Source organism: Lepisma saccharinum, chromosome 22 (genome assembly GCF_977018435.1).
Source record: "Lepisma saccharinum chromosome 22, izLepSacc3.1, whole genome shotgun sequence".
NCBI lineage: Eukaryota > Metazoa > Arthropoda > Insecta > Zygentoma > Lepismatidae > Lepisma > Lepisma saccharinum.
The window spans coordinates 9,177,570-9,200,467 of NC_139250.1; the positions used below are offsets into that span (position 1 = coordinate 9,177,570).

The window sequence follows — 22,898 nt, forward strand, 5'->3', positions numbered from 1 at the left end:
GAAGAAAGAAAAAAGGAGAAATAATTCGTATAACTGAGAATTACTTACAAATCAGATTTAGATACCATGTCATATCATTATTAAAATACTGTAATTGTATCCATTTTGAGGAACAAGGAAGAGCAATACAGGTTATTTCTGTCTAGTGGTAAATTAACGAATCTATCTAAGTTTGATTCTTAAGTACATTACATTTGTCACTCTATTAGTGAACACTTTGATACTGAAATACTACATTAGACATAGTTTTACTACCAAATTTAAAAAAAACGTCTAAAATAGCATTTATTTTACTAATGACTGTGCAAAGTGTGGTATAAGCTATGCCTAAATCTGCAGCTATTTCAGTTTTAGTGTTATGTGGATTAGCATCCACTTCCTGTATAAATTTTACTTTCTGATCAAGCGTGTAACTTTCCTCTTTCTGTTCTCCATGGTCGACCAGTAGCAACTGAAAATTGTTGTAGCTTGGTTACGTACAAATCAACTGTATTTTATGAAAATTAGTACGTATAACACCAAATTACATATAAATGCATTACGTACAACTAAGGTTTAACTAAAGCGTTTTTAAAATATAATTTGCCGGGACCTACAGAAATTTACGTATAAAACACAATTATGCACAACTGAGTTACGTATAAAGCAGTCTCAATCAACTGTATTTTCTTTCTATCTTCTTCGTGGGAGAAATAAAATAAAAATATAAAAAGGAAATGAAAGAAAAGGGGAGAAAAAAGAAGCAACAGGAAAGAGAGAGATTTCCATTCTCTCTTCTTCTTCTTCGTCTAACTCTTACTTCTCTCTTCATATGCTTAACCGAAGAAAGAAAAACATTTCGATTCTCCCTTTCTCTCTCTCTCTCTCTTCTTCTCTGGAGAGATAAAGAACCCTTCTCTTCCTCCTCGATTATCTTTCTCTCTCTATTACCCACAGGAAAAACAAAGGTTTTGAATCGTACGTTCTCCATAGCGGCAAGCCATCCACATCGATTCCTATACCACCGCCCCAGTTCGACTGTTGTTCAGCAGAATTCGCGAAAATGGAAATTTGATTTTCGCAGCTATCTACACCATCCGGAAACCTGGTCAATTTGGCCGCGCTCAAATTTATATCTTAAAGGGGAGAAAAAAAAGTTCATATTTGCTAATGGAATTGTTCCTTCGCTGGTGTTGCTTCATTTCTCCTTTGCTGCGAGCCAAAACATAATTACCCCTTATTGGCATTAACAAAGAGCTCCGCGTAGCTGAATGGTGTTAGCACTCTTGCTGTAGTGTGTGGCGGGTTCAATCCCCCCTGGAGGAGCTCCACCCATTTCCGTGTTAACTCACTGTAGTAGGAAAACCTGGGAAGATACTTGCAAAGAATTAGTGTCGAACTCCCGTTTAGAATGCGGTGATGAATATCGAATTTTTGATCACGAGTCATCCAATTAACGACAGTTTGTCAATCTTTGGCCCTCAAAGGGAGTTTTCACAACGTAATTTAGTTTTGAACCAAAATTGTTCACTAATACTGGAGTGCTTGTTCTCATAACTTCAAGGTATACTAAAGGTGAAGGTATCTCCTGCACACTGATGCGAAGGTATGTAAGAGGCTATAAAAAAGGCCTCACACATTCACAGCTTCGTCCGTTTTTGGAGCTGATGCGATCAGGAGTACGCTCCGGCACGTTTACCCCTCAGATAACAATTCATTAGAGGATGGGTGAACCTCAGAACCGCTTCGTGTACGAACACTGATGGAAAAATTTCCACATGAGAACATTAAGCCCGGAAATCGAACGCGGTTCTTGTACGTGGCAGTCAGACGTCATACCGACAGGACCATCGTGGTTCTATGCATTTGAAGAAATCAAAATACAGGGTGACCATAAAGTCCTTCCCTGACTATGATTGTTTTACGTTGCGCCTCAGTTACAGGAATTTCAACCATGAGTAGTGTTTCAACAAGATGGTGCACCGCCACACTGGGAGTTAACTGTTCGCCAGTTCTTGCATTGCACCTTTCCAGACAGATGGATCGGGAGAGAAGGTCCCATATCATGGCCAGCGCGTTCGCCGGACATAACCCCTCTTAACTTTTTTTATGGGGTTACGTTAAGGACACAGTATTTAGTTCACCAGTTCCTGATATGCAAACTCTTCAGACACGAATACGGGATGCTATAGAGAAGGTGACGGAAGAGATGTTGGCAAAGACATAGAGAGAAATTGAGTATCGCCTAGACGTTCTAAGGGCAACAAAGGGAGCACATGTCGAACTGTACTGAAGTGTACTGATAACAAAACATTATGAGTTAAGCTACCATTTCCAACAAACTACATATCTGTATCTAGCATAGGTCTTTAGCAATATAAGTTTGTAATCAGGGAAATACTTTATGCTCACCCTGTATATTATCTAGATTTGAATTCAGGCAAGTAGTACAGTCTGTCCTAAGAATATGTGGAACAACGCCACGCATAACGGCAGAGAAGAGGAGAAAGAGAGCGGGCGGAGCAAAGCAGTGGCGCTGCTTAAAACTTTTTGTAGCTGCAGCCGCGTTTCCCCTCACCTCTCACGAGTTCATTGGTCAAGCCTTCTCTTGCGCAGCAACGTATTTTTGTTAGTTTGCTCCCAAGAATCCCGGACAGAGCGCAGCAGTGTTGCCACATGAGGGGAAATTTCCCTTTTGCAGGGGAATTTGGACCTAAATTTTACCCAAAAGGGAATTTCGATGAAAAATACCCCAGTTTTAGGGAAATTTTAAAACATCTGACTCTACATTACAATTTATGTTAAGTTTCAGTTTCATATCAATATTTTTATTTTTTTTCTGTTCCTTCTTATTTCTGCTCCTTTGAATATAACCCTGTATCTATTTTTGTTAAGTTTATTGTACGTCGCTTTTATGCATCTTCGGATCATGGGGATTAAATATTTAATGGATTTCTGGCAGGGATTCAAACCTGGTGCATCTGGCCAGCAAGCGATGAAGCTGACATGTATGGGAAAAATTGTTTAATTTTTTTTCATACGAACATCTACCAACGGAAATACTACTCCTACTATCACCACCACTCATAATAATAATACTGCTGCTACTACTACTATACTAATAATAATTATTATTATTGCAGGATTTACTTACGTGAATGGAAAAATTTGTCCATTCAGGGAAATTTTGATCCTTGGAAAGGGAAATTGTGCCATCATATTGTGGCAACACTGGAGCGCAGTCTTGTGTTTCGCGGTCGGACAGCATAACGTAACATGGTCCTAGAATACTTCAAGAAAAAGTAATACTTTTCACAAGCCCAAATGTACAATTCTAGCTTCGGTCCAACACCATGAAGGAAACTGTATTCCTCGTGAGTAAGAACGAAGAGGTTAGGCAAAATAGATTGGGAATGTCGGGCCCATAATCAAAAGAGCACGTTATCAGAAACACTGCTGCGGGGGAGAGAGGGAGAGAGAGAGAGAGAGAGAGAGAGAGAGAGAGAGAGAGGAAGGGGGTTGAATTACATACAAGGGCAACACGCTGGACACCGGTTGATTTCATTCCCGCCACTACCCCTTGATTGATTCCCGGCGCGCTCATTCATTTTCTTCCCTTAACTCAGGAGATCGGGAAAAATCAGGGAGAAATGGGAGGAAACAACAGCAAAATCTCATCTACTGCCCCCCACCCCTGTTCGCAGAGGCACCTCATTACTCACAGCCAGTTCCAGGGGCTCTGCAGCTCATTCTCAGCTTTCATAATCTCATTTATCAAAGCCTCGGCCATCGCCAATTACGACCGTCGACACAATGCGCCATGCGAGAGAGAGAAGGAGACCGGCAATCACACAACGGGACAGGCAGGGAGAATAGGTCAGCACGGGTCACAGACCAAAACCCACTCTCATTATGCAACCTTCACGCACTTTTTTTTTTTCAACGCACGCACATTTGGAAGGGTTAAAAAAAGAGGCGCTTTCTAAATTGACAAGACACGCAACAATAAACGATGCTAGCTCGGGTTTATCTAATAAACGTCAAACCGCTTGACATGGAAGGGATGGACATGCATCATTTCGCGGACAGTCCATCATACATCTCTCGTGCGGGGAGGCGACGGCGCTGTGGCAATTTCATGAATGGAGATCGTGGAAAAAGGGAGGAAAAAACTCTTAGGAAGGGTCAAATCAGTGACAAACCCTTTTCAAAACTGTACTACAAGGCACATTTGAAGCAGGCCTCCTTGCTCCTCTCACACTTATCTCACTATAAAATATATAATATACGATTTCCAATATATAATTTAGGTTTATTATATATATATATATATATATATATATATATATATATATATATATATATATATATATATATATATATATATATATATATTTCCTTACACAGTAAGATGATTTATCGTTTTGCGAGATCCAATAATTTGAATGAAGTAATTTTATCTGTTCTACAAGGCAAGTTAGGCAGATAGGTTTCTGCCGAAATTCAGTCACAGATTTGGTTCTCTTTTCAACATTATGAAATTTGGTTTTCACACTAATTTCTACCTTTGGCCTGTTAGGAAGTTATGAGGTTGTTCTGTGACTACACTGAATTGATGAATGAATGAAATGTTGTCTTAAGGCCACTTTATGCACAGAAAGGCTAATCGGGACCTACAGTTTAAAATGGGATCCGAACCACCTCCAACGGTATCGAACCCGACACCTTGATTAAAGGCCACAACGCTACCACTGCACCATCGGGGAGGCCTCCCCCACTAAAATGATATATAGCAGAAAGTGGACACTGTAAAAGACTAGGGTTAAGGGTACGAGGAACAGCACCTACCCCACCGCGATGACAGTATCTTAGTATGACGATAAACTTTTGTAGACCTATCCATCTCCCTGGCATGTCCTAGTAAGAGGTAATACTTGTAACTAATTTATATATCATAATTTTAATTGATCGATTGACAGAATAAAACCTAGAGTATAAAAAAACTAATAATAGTCTACTCCTAATTTTGATTTATGAGATATTACATGTGACCAAAATTCTCCTGTGTTTTCCTTAATCCATAGCTACAGTTCACCTTAATCTTATTTCTAATTAGCAACAAAATGTTACATTTGAAGTGGATAAATTCTTTAGAATTGGCGCTTAACTGTAAAAGAACCACCATTCTCTCAACTTATGCAGGAACCTTTTTCCAGACTGAATTTAAATACGGCCCAGGAACCTTTTTTCAGACTGAATTTAAATTCCGTCCAGGAACCTTTTTCCAGACTGAATTTAAATTCAGTCCAGGAACCTTTTTCCAGACTGAATTTAAATTCAGTCCAGGAACCTTTTTCCAGACTGAATTTAAATACGGCCTAGGAACATTTTTCCAGACAATTTAAATTCGGTACAGGAACCTTTTTTCAATGAAGCAATACGCAACTTGGACCGAATTTAAATTGTGCTAGAAAAAGAGGTTCCGGTCCTGCAGAGGAACCCAATAGGACCTATTAGAATTTACGGGTTCCTGGACCTATAACAACCATTGTATAGGAGTAACTTGAAGCCTAAACTAAAGGGCAGAATCGAACTTGGGGCTTGATTTCTTGTTTTCATTGATTGATTTTCTTTATTTTACTTCGCCTTTAGTGCCACTTTTGGCTAATTTGCGAAGATAGAGATGAATGATAATATGATGAATGGACACTCAAACATCCATGGCCAACTCGAGACCCCTGGCGTCGATTTGTTATTTGAGTCCATTTTATACACAAAGGATAATCAGAACTGGACCTACAGTTTCAATTGGGATCAGAACAACTGTGCCATGTTCATGCACCGAGTATCGAACCCGCACCCTTTGATTCCAAGGCGACGACGTTACCACTGCGCCATCGGGAAGGCGAAATAATAAAAAAAAAATACTCTAGTACTTTGCTCCTCCGGTCTAAGGAGTTTAAGAAAAGTAAAAGTAAATTTTGTAAAACCTGAATGGGTGGGGGGGGGGGGGGCAAGTGCTCCCCTTGCCCCCGCCAAATTAACCTTTAGACCGCCGTAATCTCTCTCTGGCTGCTGCCTTTCAGAAAAACGTTATATCTCGGAGACTATTTGAGCAATCTACTTCGGGTAACTTTTGTTTTGCAGCTAGAAGATTAGGGCATGCAACCGTATAGGAATCAAAACGCCAAAGTCAATAAGAGGGGTTAGGTGGGCCGCGGCCACCAACTTTCAATGAAAAAAATATAAAAATGGGGAGGTTTTTTTCACATATTCGATAATGTAATGCACCCAGGAACATGAAATAACTTTCATTCCGTTGAGAAAAGACCATTCTTTGAAAATAAGGCTCAAGTTTACCTCCCCTTCCCAAAATAACGGGGAAAGAGGGGTAAACTCCCCATTTGTATAATTTTTTCATTGAAAGTTGGTGAGCCGCGGCCCACCCAACCCCTCTTATTGGCTTTGGCGTTTTGATTCCTGCACGGTTGCATGCCCTGATGTTCTAGCTGAAAAACAAAAGTTACCCGAAGTAGATTGGTCAAATAGTCTACGAGTTATAACATTTTTTGTCAAATAAGTGTACAAATTTAAAATTCGCGCCAGCTTCCATACGTAACTTTGGGAGTCGGGGGGAGGGGGGTCCTGGGTGGGTGGGTTTTCTTCCACATGACATTTTAAAGTTTTATCTGAACATCTGTCAGCGTTCACAACCTCACATACAAGTATGAAGGTGCTAAAAGCACATGAACTTTTTAATCAGCACGATGGCTCACCAGTGACCCATCGGCCGACTAGGCCTATATTTTCTATGGTTCACATGTGATCCATTGGCCGAGTAAAGGTTAAGCCTATCGTTGGGAGGGGCTGGACTGGCTCTAAGCAGAGAGTTTTTCCTAGACATGAAGTCATGTGTGCAGAAGAGCAGAGCAAATCAGAAGATGAATTCTTTAAATATGTTCGCTCTATAAGCCGGCAATGACCTACAATAACCAACACTCCACAGACGGCGACAAAGAAACAGGAAGAAGGTGAGTGTTCCGTGTCAAAGTTCTCTGAAACCGGAGCGTCGCGAGGATGACCTGGACAAGATGATCAATAAGCACTTGGAGTGGCATCGCCTTACTCGAGACTCGCGCAACCCGAGGGACTCCCAAAGGTGCGCCTCCGTCTTCCTGTTTTATTGAGACACGGAGCCGGGGGTTAAGCCGGGACAAGTCCGCACGGGTCACGCTTCCCGGGGGTAATAAAACAGGTCCTGCCTTTCCTCCCCTGACGTCACCGATGAAGACATTTGCTCGTGGCATCTCGGGCTATGGAGGGGAAAAAATGGTCGCGTGGTAGAAAAGCAAAAACTCAGCCATATCGGCTGCAAAAACTCATCACTCTTCCAAGTAAAATTAAAAAAAAAATCATCCGTTATGAACGCATCATACTGGTTATTCCTTTATTCATGCATACGAATAGGAGGCTTGTTCGATGCACAAAATTGTTTTCCACTGGGATATGGAACTGCTACTGGCATGAAAACCAGAATATATATATATATTACATATTATTACATGTAACGCTTACATATTAACATATTAATACATATTATTTATAGTTGTAACTTCGGAAATGCATTATAAAAATACTCTATGTTACTTGAAAACCTCATTTTTAAACGCGAAACAAAGAAACAAATCATTGGAGTCCAAAACGTACCCCATTGGTATTGCGTGGGTGTTGTTTTGCTTGATATTTTGAGTTAAAAGTATAATGAAAGAAAAATTAACAACTTTTAAGTTTGAGATATTTGCCAGTAGTTTTTTCTTTCTATAGAGTAACTCAAAAAGTTTTTTTTCTTTTTTACATACCTAATACATCTCGATATGTGCACTATTAGTAGCACAACAGATGTGCAACTATATTCAAGCTCCGGGCATGTGTTGTACAGCATTTCTGGCGTCACATTCAGGATTGCAGCACAAATGCGAGGTCGTAGATCAGGAAGGTCACGATCTCGTTTTCGTTACACTTGAGACTTTACAAAAGCACACAGAAAAATTCGAGCCGAAGTAATATCTGTAGTAGTCTCCAGTGTGTAAAGTTGTAGTCCTCATTGCAACCTCACTTTACTTCAAAGAAAGTTCCGAAAGATCAGTTTTCCCTCTAACAACCACAAACCATTCCCGCATAGTCCCCAAAACCATTCCTGCATAGCCCCAAAACCATTCCCGCATAGCCCCAAAAACCATTCACGATAGCCCCACGCACCATCACGGTAAGGTTAGGTTAGGTTGCTTTAGGTTGGGCAATAGTGAAAAAACTGTGTTTGGAAACACTTACCGGGGATTACGTCATCAGATGCTCGCAACATCCGGTTCAAGTACATGGATGGAAATGCAAGCAACAGCTTTCGTGCATCAGACGGACATTATTATAGAAAAATACATTAATTAGCGGCCAAGTACATTGAAAAATGCGAGAAAATACTTCCACGACCTTCCGAAATTACACAGAAACTCAATTCCGTAAGTACTTTCTCCTGTAAATTTGAAGAAATCAGATTCCCGGCTTTGATAGTTTTACCAAATAGGCTTTTTTAAAAATTAAGTTCGTGGGTGACTGCGTATTGAATCAATACCGGAAAATCCTCTTCTTTCCGAATATGTTTTCCACTTCGGCGCATTTTCACTCAGAATTTCGAAAGAGGAAAATATTTACAATTCTCCTTCTGCTCCGGTCTACTCTCATAACAAATTAACACAGCATCATGGCGACGGTGGGGTTTATTTTCAAAGAAAACGTTTTTCCACTGATATCTGAAACGGTCCTGAACCCTGACCTTTTTGGACCGACGGAACGCTCCAGCAAAAGATAATATCAGATGGAAACTAACACCGCGGTTTATTTTTACATCCGCGAAGGACGGTAGTTCAACGGGAAACTGTTTTTTTCTTTTTTTAACTCCATGTAAAATGTGACCGTATGCAGGCACGAAACAGTGTGGACAGTTACCTTTGACCTCAAACCCGCAAAGAACTCCTTAGGGAAGTCGCTGGCTTCCACGATAAATCTCGAGCTGTGTTATAATGATAAAGTCGCATGGAACGATGCAAATAAAGCTAAAGGCTATGTAATAGAAATCACGTAAGCTGTTGATACGTCTGTGGTGCAAGATTTCGATTGAAATTTGTGTATCATCAGCGTATAGGGATCCGAAAGGAAATGTAGGCGTGGTTCTTGAACTAGTGTGGGGTAGGAGCTGTTTCGGGTCTAGCTGGACATGAAAACTGTTCCTCATGCCCTTAATCCAAGTCTTTTTCAGTGCACACTTTCTGCAATGTATCATTTTAGTGTGGGAGGGAGATGAACGCTACAAACCTTCCACCACTTCTTTCCAGTGTAGTCACAGGGCCTCCCGATGGTGTAGTGGTTGCGTTGTCGCCTTGTAATCAAGGTTCCGGGTTCGATACCCATTGGAGGCACATAGTGGTTCGGATCCCATTTTAAACTGTAGGTCCCGATTAGTCTTTCTTTGCATAAATTGGACTTAAAACAACAATTCATACATTCAGTGTAGTCACAGAACCACGTCATAACTTCCTAACAGGTCATTAGAAATTAGTATGAAAACCAAACTTCATAAATGTTCAAAAGAGAACTAAACATGTGACTGAATTTCGGCAGACACCTATCTACCTAGCTTGCCTTGTACAACAGATAAAAAAGAGTTCGGTGGCGCTGGGGGGTTCACCGGAATGAAAATGAAGGAATCGTGCCGCAAGTGGCAAAGAAATAAACTCTCTTAAAATTACGCCGCCATCACTAGTTTTCCTGCGGGCAGGAAATGAGACGGAAGGAACCACCAGTCGAGGAAACGGGGGAGAATTTTAAGGAAGGAAGCAAACATTTCTTCCCGAAACGAGACAAAGATGTTGCGTGTGGAGATTAGACAAGAACAGAAGGAAGCTGCACTTGAATGAATGAGCAAACAGTAAGGTCTCGCGTTATGACCAGCGCGAAGAAAATTATCATCCGAAAACTGTCTCAGCTTTCGCTAGAGTTGACGAGCTGTATCTTTGCGGGTGGCCTTGGCTACTCCGTGCAGAGTGTGAGAGAGATACGTTTATGTAGTTGCCACCTACTCGCCCTTTGGGTGGTCGACAGCAAGGACAGAACGCAAGGATAATGACGCGCAGCCGGTAACTCCTCCCCCTTGCTACTGCGCAGCCGGTCTTGGGCAGGGTTCACCCGCAAAGATACAGCTCGTCAACTCTAGTAGCGTTGACTGTCACTGCTTCTGAGTGAACAGTGATTGATTGATCTTTGTAGTATGGGAATATCAGCACATAGTTATTGCGTGACGGCTAAATATAGCCTAAAATTTAGGGCAGACCCCTGAAAACGTCCTTACTCGAGTTTAGAACTAACCCATTCAATCATTGCTTAACAAGAACTAAAACTATACTGTCTGCGAGGACAAAAATCTGCTTATCTATTAAAAGCTGAGGCTGTAAAGTGGCACAGAGCACACACAAGGAGACTTGCCCTAGGTCCATGCGCCAAAGCCTCGTTGGCATGCAAGCAGGTACCGGGCTGTACTACGGTGAAGAGTTGTTGACTCGTAGTTGAAATTTCGGAGAATACTTCGAAATAATGCACGTCCTGTACCTCACAGCGGATGCGGTAAGAAATAACTGGAGTAAGAAATCTTATAAAGCGAAAGGTCCTAGCCGGCGTCCGATCCTGGAACCGAAGCCAATAGGCGGTCCCGCTGCAGTCACGCTGCAGACTTCCATCAGCCATCACGGCGGTTTGAGCTTCGGAACCGGAATGGCTCGATTTTCTTTAAAAATGTAAGACTTCCTTACTCAAGTTATTCTCTACCTTGCCCTCTGTAAGGTATGTATAATTATCACAGAAAAAATTGGAATATTGTTACGTTAGACAATAGGTGATAGACACGGCCTTGGAATGCAACAACACATGGTATCTGTCCGGTGGACGTTCTTGTGTTTTCGCCGACATATGCCACTCACTGCCTAATAAATAATATTCGAAACTTTTTGGGAGGAGTGTATATCGACGTATTCTCCGAAATCTCATCTTTATATTGATGTACGATACACATCACAATTTTGTATCGTAAGTGTTGCCCTTTGAGGTGGAAAAAGCAATGCCCATCTCAAACTGAAACACCACGTGACAGGTATATATGTGGACTGAATCTTGCTCAGTGACGTCACCACTAATATGGTCCATTGAAACAGGAGGCTAACATTCCTAGGAGAAAATGTAGAGAATTTCCAATGTCAACACTGAACCAATGTACGAAAAGCGAGTTACGCAACAAAATTTCAAATGATATAATCACTACAAGAATAAGGATGTACGGTAATTGAGGAGATCAAAGAACAGGAACAAATACTCAAAACCCAAGAAACACCGAAGAACAGAAGCAATTAATGCGGCAAAAAAAATTATCGAGAAGAAAAGCCATTGAAGAAAAAACAGCGCAAAATTCCTCCAATTTAGACGCTTTCGATGGATGCTATCATCCCCACTAATGCGACTTCAAAAATTATTTTTCGAGTACATCAATTAGAATAAGAGAAGAGGTAAAAAAGGAGAAAACTTACCAGATTAGAAGCAGAAGTGCGGAAAAGCGGATCACGAGGTTATTATTAGCTTTCGTAATTACCTTAACTTGTTGAACTCCAGAAGACAAGGGAGGAGAGCGAAGGTAGGGCTTTCATTGAGTTTCCAAGACCTCCTTGGGAGATGCTGGATCCGCAATTTGCGAGATGCTCGCAGGATCATCGGCTCCTGCTGAACTATTCTCTCCTCAACAAATCGGGGATTGCGATGTGCTCCATCACGTGGAGAGGGCTCAAGTGTACGCGGCGAATTCCTCGGGTTTGAACGTCATATTGTGCACTCTCAACATCACCGGTTACGTAAAACAGCGGTATCCCATGAATAGTAATAAGGAAGCAAAGACACAGTCGGTTTAAAGATGCTACGAAACAGGTATGGAGAGACGAATTTGGGTAGGCGGGAAAAAAAGGGAAAATAAAGTTGGACAGAGTAGCAAAAGACAAAAGAGGGCAGGAAAAAGAATACTTCAAAAGGAAGGGGAAACAAAAATAATTGAAATGCACGAAAAAGGAAATATATTTAGAAAGGCAGGGGAAAGAGAAGAGAGGCATTTGGACAGGCAGGGAAAAGAGAAGAGGGGCATCTGGACAGGCAGGGGAAAGAGAAGAGGGGCATCTGGAAAGGCAGGGGAAAGAGAAGAGGGGCATCTGGAAAGGCAGGGAAAAGGGAAGAGGGGCATCTGGAAAGGCAGGGAAAAGGGAAGAGGGGCATCTGGAAAGGCAGGGAAAAGGGAAGAGGGGCATCTGGAAAGGCAGGGAAAAGGGGCATCTGGAAAGGCAGGGAAAAGGGGCATCTGGAAAGGCAGGGAAGAGGGGCATCTGGAAAGGCAGGGAAGAGGGGCATCTGGAAAGGCAGGGAAAAGGGGCATCTGGAAAGGCAGGGAAAAGGGAAGAGGGGCATCTGGAAAGGCAGGGAAAAGGGAAGAGGGGCATCTGGAAAGGCAGGGAAAAGGGAAGAGGGGCATCTGGAAAGGCAGGGAAAAGGGAAGAGGGGCATCTGGAAAGGCAGGGAAAAGGGAAGAGGGGCATCTGGAAAGGCAGGGAAAAGGGAAGAGGGGCATCTGGAAAGGCAGGAAAAAGGGAAGAGGGGCATCTGGAAAGGCAGGAAAAAGGGAAGAGGGGCATCTGGAAAGGCAGGGAAAAGGGAAGAGGGGCATCTGGAAAGGCAGGAAAAAGGGAAGAGGGGCATCTGGAAAGGCAGGAAAAAGGGAAGAGGGGCATCTGGAAAGGCAGGGAAAAGGGAAGAGGGGCATCTGGAAAGGCAGGGAAAAGGGAAGAGGGGCATCTGGAAAGGCAGGGAAAAGGGAAGAGAGGCATCTGGAAAGGCAGGGAAAAGGGAAGAGAGGAATCTGGAAAGGCAGGGAAAAGGGAAGAGAGGCATCTGGAAAGGCAGGGAAAAGGGAAGAGAGGCATCTGGAAAGGCAGGGAAAAGGGAAGAGAGGCATCTGGAAAGGCAGGGAAAAGGGAAGAGAGGCATCTGGAAAGGCAGGGAAAAGGTAAGAGAGGCATCTGGAAAGGCAGGGAAAAGGGAAGAGAGGCATCTGGAAAGGCAGGGAAAAGGGAAGAGAGGCATCTGGAAAGGCAGGGAAAAGGGAAGAGAGGCATCTGGAAAGGCAGGGAAAAGGGAAGAGAGGCATCTGGAAAGGCAGGGAAAAGGGAAGAGAGGCATCTGGAAAGGCAGGGAAAAGGGAAGAAAGGCATCTGGAAAGTCAGGGAAAAGGGAAGAAAAGCATCTGGAAAGTCAGGGAAAAGGGAAGAGAGGCATCTGGAAAGTCAGGGAAAAGAGAAGAGAGGCATCTGGAAAGGCAGGGAAAAGAGAAGAGAGGCATTTGGAAAGGCAGGGAAAAGAGAAGAGAGGCATTTGGAAAGGCAGGGAAAAGAGAAGAAGGGCATTTGGAAAGGAAGGGAAAAGAGAAGAAGGACATTTGGAAAGGCAGGGAAAAGAGAAGAGAGGCATTTGGAAAGGGAGGAAAAAGAGAAGAGAGGTATTTGGAAAGGCAGGGAAAAGAGAAGAGAGGTATTTGGAAAGGCAGGGAAAAGAGAAGAGAGGCATTTGGAAAGGCAGGGAAAAGGGAAAAATTTATTTGGATAGGCACGGAAAGGGCAAACATTTATTTATAAAGACAGGGAAAAGGGAAATATGAATTTGGAAAAGCAAGGAAAAGAGAAAAAATGAGTTTGAAAAAGCAGAAAAAAGCATTTGGAAACAACAAGAAAGAAAAAATGCATTTAAAAAGCCAGCACAGGAGAAAATTGCATTTGTAAACTCAAGTAAAGAGAAAGATGAAGAGGAGGAAGTGATTTTGGGCACAAAAACTGTTCGAAACGTCTTTTGGGAAAGCTGCTCAATGCCATGCTCTATAGATTGATTGCTACGCTTGTGGAGGATTACGCATAACCAGTGAGCGGGACTTTCTTACGAAATATTACACGACTAAAATAGATTGTGTTCACATATATGCATAGCTGTTGCAGAATCGGTTACTTTCACAGTGCAATTATTTTTCCTTCATAGCATTAAAACCAAGACACTTTGGGATACTTTACACAATCGACTAAACCACCCGAATTAGCATCGCTTTCTACGAAAATCAACCCGAATACGAGGTACGCGGGGGGAGACAGAGAGAATAAAAGAAACGTGAGCGGGAGTTAGGACAGAACAAGAACACTACCCACAGGGCCGAAGAAGAAGAGAGGGGATTAAAATACGTAAAAAGGAATCAGGGAGGTTTTTTTTCAGTTGGTAAAGAGGGTCGGGAACGGGCTGGGGGAAGAAAGAAAAGAACTCCGTAAGATTTTTGCACAAGAGAAGGAAGGCGGAGAGGGGAGGGAAGAAAGAAGTGAAGGATAAATGGTCACATGGGAGGAAAATTAGAAGACTGTTGGAGAATGGCTGACTGTAAGGGCCCCCGCAATTTGTCGGTGTTCTTCTGTTCCGTGGTTGCCTGTAGAACTTCCACAGCGGCTAAGAAGTCTCCAGGGAGTGTGTGTGACGGGCTGCCGTAACTTCAAGGAATGGCGGGAACGTCTGCCTCAGATGGGGCGTGGCGTTGATGACATGACTGCGGTCATTCTTCGACAGGCGTTTCCTCTAATCCCCGCTTCGGGTGCAAGTGACGAGTGGAATCCAGACGAAACCTCCCAAAACCTCAATGCATCCGAATAAATCGCGTACCATTTATGTGTAATCTCGAAGCCTCTGGAATGTACAGGTTGCCCGGGTGTTTTCAGATTTCGACACTACTCTGCGAGTTTTCAACTTCATTATATATGCAATGGTTCAGTTGCAAGATTATACGTACGAACACTTGTTATACTCTTCTTGCCAGGCTTATGCGACCCTACCATATACTCTTCCTGCCAAGCTAATACGACCTTACTATGTATTCTTCTTGCCAGGATTATACGACCGTACCATGTACACTTCTTGTCAGGCCTATATGATCCTATTCTGTACTCCTCTTGCCAGAGTTATACGACCTTACTATGTACTACTGTCGCCAGGCTTAAACGACCCTACCATGTACTCTTCTTGCCAGATGTACACGACCTCACTATATACTCTTTTTGTTAGGCGTATACGTCCTTACTATGTACTCTTCTTGCCAGGCTTAACCAAATTACCCCATCCCTCTTCTGACCGCAACCACAGCGCGTGCTACAAGTGAAACTGTTGCCGCATTTGTCCCTGGTCGCGGCTGCCCTTCTCTGGGCACTGTTACTGATGGAAGGATGTAGACAAAGTGGATAAAGAACCCTCCCCTTCTTACTGTCCTGTTTCATGGAGAAACAGCGGCAAGAGGTTTGGTTAACTCCGAACTAGCCTTCCTCTGTCCCTAGACGTATGACCGCGGTTTCCCCTGGACTGGAGAAAACAAAGGACATCACAAGAAGTCTAGGATTATTGCAACTGCACTTCCATTCTTTGCCCAGATTCGATAACCACATCTTACAACTATCTTCTCTCCCGTCAGTCGGTTGCTCTACAGTAAAAGGATTTTGGTTCAACCCACTTCCGCTCTTCACTGTACACGAACAACAGAAAGCAGCGCTGAACTTGTAACGCCCTGCCTGCGATATATACGAATATATTGTTACAGAATCCGATACCGAAACTCATGTACGTGCGTCAGAAGTGGTCCTTGTAAAAATGCCTCAGCCAACGACAAGTTTTATCCTTGAGTGTTATGTGCTACGATAAACTGCAGTCTAAACCTGGTTGCATATTACTAATGGTCATCTGCTCAAATCAATTCTGACGTATAGTGTACATGTTGGCAACTAAACGTCTCCTCTGTGTTCCCTGGAAGTGACACTGCGTCTAGATGCGGCAGTGAACTTCAGAACTACTTCAGACACTTTCTCCCCCCGTCTAGAAGTTTAAGATCGAACAGGGAGAAAAAAACTCCAAGACGGTATCGTGTGGTAGGGTTGGTTTCAAGTTCGCACATCCAACTTCGGGGAACATCAACCGCTGTGGGAGGGAAGTTCTTCTCAATGCAACACCGGATACGTACGCAAACCGAGACACTTTCTTCACGAGTCTGCGAAAGTGAAAGCAAGAACCCCGCATGAAAATCCTTGTTCACCCTTGTCAGCATCAACCGCCGGGATGAACACCCACGAGAAGATGCGTGCCGGCGGAAGATATCACAGAGAGAACGCAACGCGTAGACGCGAAACGAGTTTTTGTGGTGACGCGAGGCACGCACCGTAAAAAAGCGACATGGGAAACTAACGCAACCACAAGCTTCCTGTATACATTTCAACTCGAGTAAAGAGGGAGGATTTTTATTGGGAAGGAAAACATTAGAGGTGAAGCAAAAGCTAACGAGACATTCTTGTTGTGTCACACTGTTAGATGTCCTGAAATTTGACCTAGCTTACCACAACAATACTTATTATGTATAGTTATTATATATATATATATATATATATATATATATATATAAATAAGACACCAATGCAGGCATAAGTAAATAAAAACAGGAGTACAACTTCAAATTTCACGGCAATTGCTATAATTTTCATAAAAACTCACTTTTCAACGAAAATTAGACCTGAATTTCCCTTCACTGGCAGGCAAAAGAGAAGAAAGGCATTTGTAAAGGCAGGCAAAAGAGAAGAAAGGCATTTGTAAAGGCAGGCAAAAGAGAAGAAAGGCATTTGTAAAGGCAGGCAAAAGAGAAGAAAGGCATTTGTAAAGGCAGGCAAAAGAGAAGAAAGGCATTTGGAAAGGCATGCGAAAGAGAAGGCAGGCATTTTGAAAGGCAGGCGAAAGAGCAGAAAGGCATTTGGAAAGGCATGCGAAAGAGAAGGCAGGCATTTTGAAAGGCAGGCGAAAGAGCAGAAAGGCATTTGGAAAGGCAGGCGAAAGAGCAGAAAGGCATTTGGAAAGGCAGGCAAAAGGTGCAAAATAAAAATAAACTTAGAATTTTGCATAATTTTCAGGATAATTAGACTCGGCGGAATTTTGCGTGGGAATTTTTCGAGGTGTATAAAAGACCAAAATGCCGGAAAATGATCGGTTGGTATCGGTAAATACATTCAAACCGATACAGATACATCGGGATCGGCTAAGCCCTAAAGGAAATGCTGATGTTTGCAGAATGCTTTCGTACGTACAAGTTAAGGAACTATGCATATGCGTACATGGAATCGATAGGCAGCAAACGGGATCAATTTTATTAAAATATGTCTGACAACATCGGAGGGGACGACGAAATTCAATTTCTGGTTCAAAAGCTCCGACCTCGGTTGGGGTCCACCCAACCAAATTTCTTTTTCTTCCACTCTTACCAAGAGGAGGGGGCGCGGGAGGGGGTAAAGGAGGGAGAAAGAATTTAAGAATGGAAGATTGATATCGACCATTTCCTCAAAAAAAAAAAAAAAAGGCCAAAGTTTTCCAATCGGCGCTGAGTCTCGCAACAGCTGGTGTTCAAATAAGACCCTCACTGACTGGCAAGGTCCCCCTCCTTTCCTCAATATTTGCAAATTCTCTCCCTTTCGGTATGACTTTCAAAGGCAACCGGTAATCAATTCATGTAATGCTTCAAAATGCAGGGATATTGAAGTTGCTGAACAACTTAGAAGGGTTGCAATTGCAATTTAAATGAAAAGAAAAACTGCTTTGTTAAAATCGTTAATAACTAGGGGGAAGTGGAATGGAGCAAGATGGGAATTTTCCTGCTGGCAAAACCTTTAGTTTTCTTTGAGCTTTCTTTTAGAGGAAAGATATGGACAGACACTAGTACCCAAATCAAAAAGCCAGGGTTCGAATCTCAACATGTGCATCTGTGTTCTTTTTAAATGTCCCATCAATTTTATCGCATTACTAATCTTCGAGATATAAGTCTAATATGGCAGAAAAGCGAAGAAAACCAAATCAACGATCAAGTTTTTCTTATTTCGGTGGTAACTAAAAACTCAATTCAAACAAATTTCTGTTTTGAATAAAGATACAGAAGCCGACAAACAAGGATGGGTTCATGATTAACTTCTTTCTAGAGATCCTGAGGTAAATTGATTGATTTGGTTTATTTTACGCTGCCTCTTTTGGCTAATCGCGACGATGAGGATTGAGTGATATGATGAAATTTACTCATAAATAACACCCACGTCAAGACCGGGATTCGAACCGTGACCCCCTGGTACTGTAAGGCACTATGCTAACCATCCTGCCACTAAGACCGATGCACTTGTAGCTTATTTTCAATGACCAACATAAGTAAATGTTAGTTAGCACGAGGACAACACATGTTGCGGCCAAAACCAGGACAAAAAAAAGTTCATCTGGTAAGATTTAATCCATTCTTCTGCCCAGCAAGACGAAATTCTTTGGCGACGAAAACTGTGTACATTTTGAACGGAGTATACTCGAAATTCCGGAATTTATAGAAGTGTCCAATACAGGTGTAGGTTTTTAGACTTGCTCATGTTGAATTACATCTGTGGTTTAAGATTCAGTTTTAATGCACAGATTCACTACTACCCAAAGGAATAGTTCGCGCACATTTACTAAACGGTGGCGAAATTACCCTGTGTTTGCAGTATATTGTGTTGGGTTAGTATAAGCTTGTTATGCATTAATGCTAATGGGGTAGTTACTCCAAATGTTCCTGTGATTAATACCTACCTCCACCAGGGCGTCAGTTGCCACATGCCTCTCATATGTAAAAGTATTTATATGTGGTCTGGTTCACAGGTAGAACTGGCCTTCAATGCAGGTCAGAGGTTACTGGGAAGGAACTAAAAGACTTATCCCCCCCTCGCCCGCAGAAACTTATGACTATAAAATATATTAATATGGAATGTTCTGTGCATATTATGTCATAATTATATTATTATGAGCTAAATTCACATTATTAGCACTCATTACATGCAGTTATTCATCAACTAGAAGCCAATGATTGATTGTTTTATTTTACTTCGCTTTATTTCTACTTTTGGAAAATTGCGGAGATGAGGATGAAATTTGAAAGGCCTATCGCAGATATGAACAGGACAACACGAGTCCCACAGAGGGTTACACTGAGAAGGAAAATTTTAATTCTAAGCGCCACATTTCCACCTGGTGGAGAAATTTTGAACTATTTCTTCCGTCAGCATTCGCTTCCACAGCCTCTTTACCAAGTTTCATCGAAATCCGTTGCTTCTAAGGGAGGACTCAAGAGGGTTCCGAGTAGGAAAATTTTAATTAAGCGCAACATTTCCACCTGGTGGTGAAAATTAGAACTATTTTTTTCGTCAGCATTCGCTTCTCCAATGTCTCCATAGCCTCTCTGCTAAGTGTCACCGCAAACCGTTGCTTCAAAAGGGCTCCAGAGGGTTCAGAGTATGAAAATGTTAATTCGAAGCGCCACATTTCCACCTGGTGGTTAAAGTCCGAACTATTTTTTTCGTCAGCATTCGCGTCCCCAATGTCTCTATAGCCTCTATACCAAGTTTCACCGTAATACGTTGATTCGAAAGTGCTCCAGGGGCCTCTGAATAGGGGAACTTTAAATCTAACCATCCGGTTATCTTCTCGTGCCAGAGCAGACGAGCAATAGATGGGTGATGTGTGTGAAATAACAGCGAAATTTTTAAGCAAGCCAGCATCAGTAACAATTTGCTAGTCTCAGAGAAGCGCATAAACAATGTACAAAAAAATATCATCTTCATATTATGTTGAATACAATGTTTGAGAATTGATCTAGCAAGCGTTTCGTTTGCTCGAGTGTAATCTGTTCAGTTGTTAAAAAGCTACTAACGAATACTCACGAGAAACATCTCTGTGCTTATTTCCTTTAGTTTTCACTTGCTCCTCTTCTGAATTTAACCCATCACTCGGTTTCTCAAGTGTTTGAAAGAAAAATACGGTTTCCGTCCTGGTTTCTATGAGGAGAAGGAAAAACCATGTCATAATACTGAATAAAATGAAATACAAATAAAAACGTAAAGTATACACAAATAATAAAGTTTCTAATTATTTTAAAATGAAATAAATAAAGTATAAAAGGACAGATATCAGTCACCTAATGCCATAAAAGTGCGAAGATGGGATTCACAAATCCTCGATATCAGCTACAACGGAGGTGGTGTAATGAGCATTATGCCCCCATCACTTTACACTTAGGTATTCATGAATGTATCAGAGAAATGCAGCGCTTGACGTCACTCACCCCTGTGTCTTGGGGGATGACAGCAGCTCATTGAGTAAAGGGTACAAAAGTTCAGTAGCAAGTTCAAATATAAATTTTCTTAAATTGTATCAGATTATCGTTATCGAGGATGGTATCGACACGAGAGGAACCTACTGCATGACGATACCTGGTCTCATTTTGTTCATTTTACGTTACAATTATTCCTGATGGGTGGCGCAGATTTTCGATGTTGATCCAGCATCGGGAAGACATTTCACGATTCCAAAATTGAGAAAACCTCTTGACAAGTCTTGTGAATGAAGATTGCCGTTGGGCTCCGGTGTCCATTTTGTTCCTTTCAATACTGAAACGGGGAATGGTTGGTTTCAACTCTCCGTGAAACATTTTTACTCAATCAAGGAGCATTCATAAGAAACGCCAACGTGGAGGGTGAACTAGAGACATACAAATAGGAGAGAGACAGGGAGAGGAAAATAAAAGAAGAGGAGAATGAAACTAGAAATAGGGAAAAGAGATGGAAAGATAGAGATGCCGAGAAAGAAGTGCGAGAGAAACAAACAGAGCAGACGATGAGAGAATTAGTGAAAGAGAAGAGAGGAGACAAAGGGGAGAGAGAGAGAAACTAGTGAGACAGAGCAAAGTAGAGAAAAAAGAGAAGATGGCAGACAACGAAAGAGAAAGGGAGAAAAATAAACAAGGAGAAAGAGAGAAGAAAGCCAACAAAGAAGAGAGAATTTGAGTTACTTTTAAATCCACTTTATGCACAGGAAGGCTAATTGGGACTGTATCTACCGTTTAAGGTGGGATCCGAATCACTGTGTGCCATCGGGGATCGAACCCGGGGTCCCTTGATAACAAGGAGAGAAAAGAGAGAGAGAGAGAGGAGGAGGAGGAGGAGGAGGAAAGCGAAAGAAGCAAGAGAGGTGGATAAAAGATGACGAAAGAGAGATGTGAAGAAAGAGATGGTGACAAAGAGAGAGATGTGAGAGAAAGGTGAGAGAACACAGTACACAACGAGAATGTAAGAGGAAAGAGAAAAGAGAGAGAGATACTGTCAGAGAATCTTAGTGGTCATGGCAACCGAAGCAAAACCACCCTTGAGCTCCCCCACAAAAAAGAAATCCGGCAACGCCCCTGTACACAAACGAATCTAAACAAACATCCCATGCGGCTCTCAACCAAAATAACGGGCTATTCGATAAAACAACTTCATTTCTAAACGAGAAAGCGACCGATACGTTAATTCCAGCCACGCCAACAGGTACACGCTACCCACAACCCCTTAACAAAGATATCCAATTGACGTTTTCCCAGCCATTATAAACAACACCGAGCATACCAGTCCCAGCACACCTACGGCCCCAAAGCAAACATTGCCCCATTATATATTCCGTATTTATGCATTCGAAAATGAACAATGGTGCGTATTGATCCCTTGAAGCGGACAAGGGCCTATAAATATCGGGTCCCATTGTGGTGCCAACAGCTTCGACGATGGTATATTGATAAATGAGCGAAGTTCAGCTGACGAGGCGATGGATTTTGAGAAATTTGTACTCGGGTGTTTTGATGCGGGAATCGGCATCCGTATCACACTAATACGAACAGATCCGAGGGATTAGGATGTATCAGGCGTCAACACGGATGCTGCAATTCCTAGGATCAGTCCAATTTGTATGGACGCCGAAAGCCGGCGACAATGCCTGGTGAGCTGCAGATAAGTTTTTTATGGAGCAGAAATTGTCAAGCGGTAATGGTAACTTCAAGGGCGAATTTAGATATGGTAACGAGAGAGATTGAAGAAAAGATTGGTCTGGGACCATGAATTCAGTTGTTCGTAGAGGGTCAGAAGAGGGGATGCTGCATTATCGTTATTTTGCCCCGCTATTTTGACGCTTTCGATAAATCATGGCGACATCTCATCACTATGATGTTGATGAGAATAATTAAGGAACACATGCCAGGGTCAGAACCCAAACCTGGAACCTTAAATGGCGATAAAAATCAGTTAATCGCTCCACGGGTTCAGTTAGAGAGAGAGAGAAGAGAGAGGGGTTTGGGGATTGGGGTTATAAATAAAATAACAGATTGGTTTGGTTATTTTGTACTTCGCTTTTGTGTCACTTTTGGCTAATCACAAACATAGGCAGACAGAGAGAGAATATAATGGCGCCCACGGACCTAGGAAATGTACAGAGGACATCAAGAGAAACAACTTTTCTCACATCAGTAACATCTTTCTGTTGGTGCGTAGTTTCGGCATACAGTCGTTCAAAAAAGCCAGTCTTGCCGCCTGAATGCTGGCAACCACAGACAACATTTCATCGCATCTGTGACGTCATTTCCTGCGGCGAAACAGAGTACGTTAAGTGTTGCAAGGAACACACAAATTGTGGGAAAAATTAGACTTCCAACCACATTACGATCTGTAAAACGAAGATAGGAGAGCGTCCAGTAGACCGGACATCCAGGGGGAGAGAGCCTACCAGCCAGAAGACCAGCAGTCACCAATGATACGAAAAATTATAGAAGAATAACGTTATCAAAATGAAGTGGCAATATCGGATTTTGTCTCTTAGCCTACATGTCAAATATCATCAACAATAAATTTTATTGGACTTACAAT

General features: G+C 42.2%; 1 protein-coding gene across 3 annotated transcripts in view; it reads right to left on the reverse strand.

The window, feature by feature from the left end:
* Eip63E (cyclin dependent kinase Eip63E) overlaps positions 1 to 22,898 on the reverse strand; it is a 534,609-nt gene that overhangs the window by 132,430 nt on the left and 379,281 nt on the right. For 2 of the 3 annotated variants that reach the window (XM_083143952.1, XM_083143953.1), the window contains exon 4: positions 19,890 to 20,003. The exons of the other annotated variant lie outside the window; for it this stretch is intronic. In XM_083143952.1, coding sequence (XP_083000078.1) covers positions 19,890 to 20,003 — 114 coding nt within the window. The remainder of the gene's footprint in view (positions 1 to 19,889; positions 20,004 to 22,898) is intronic. 3 annotated transcript variants of the gene reach the window in all.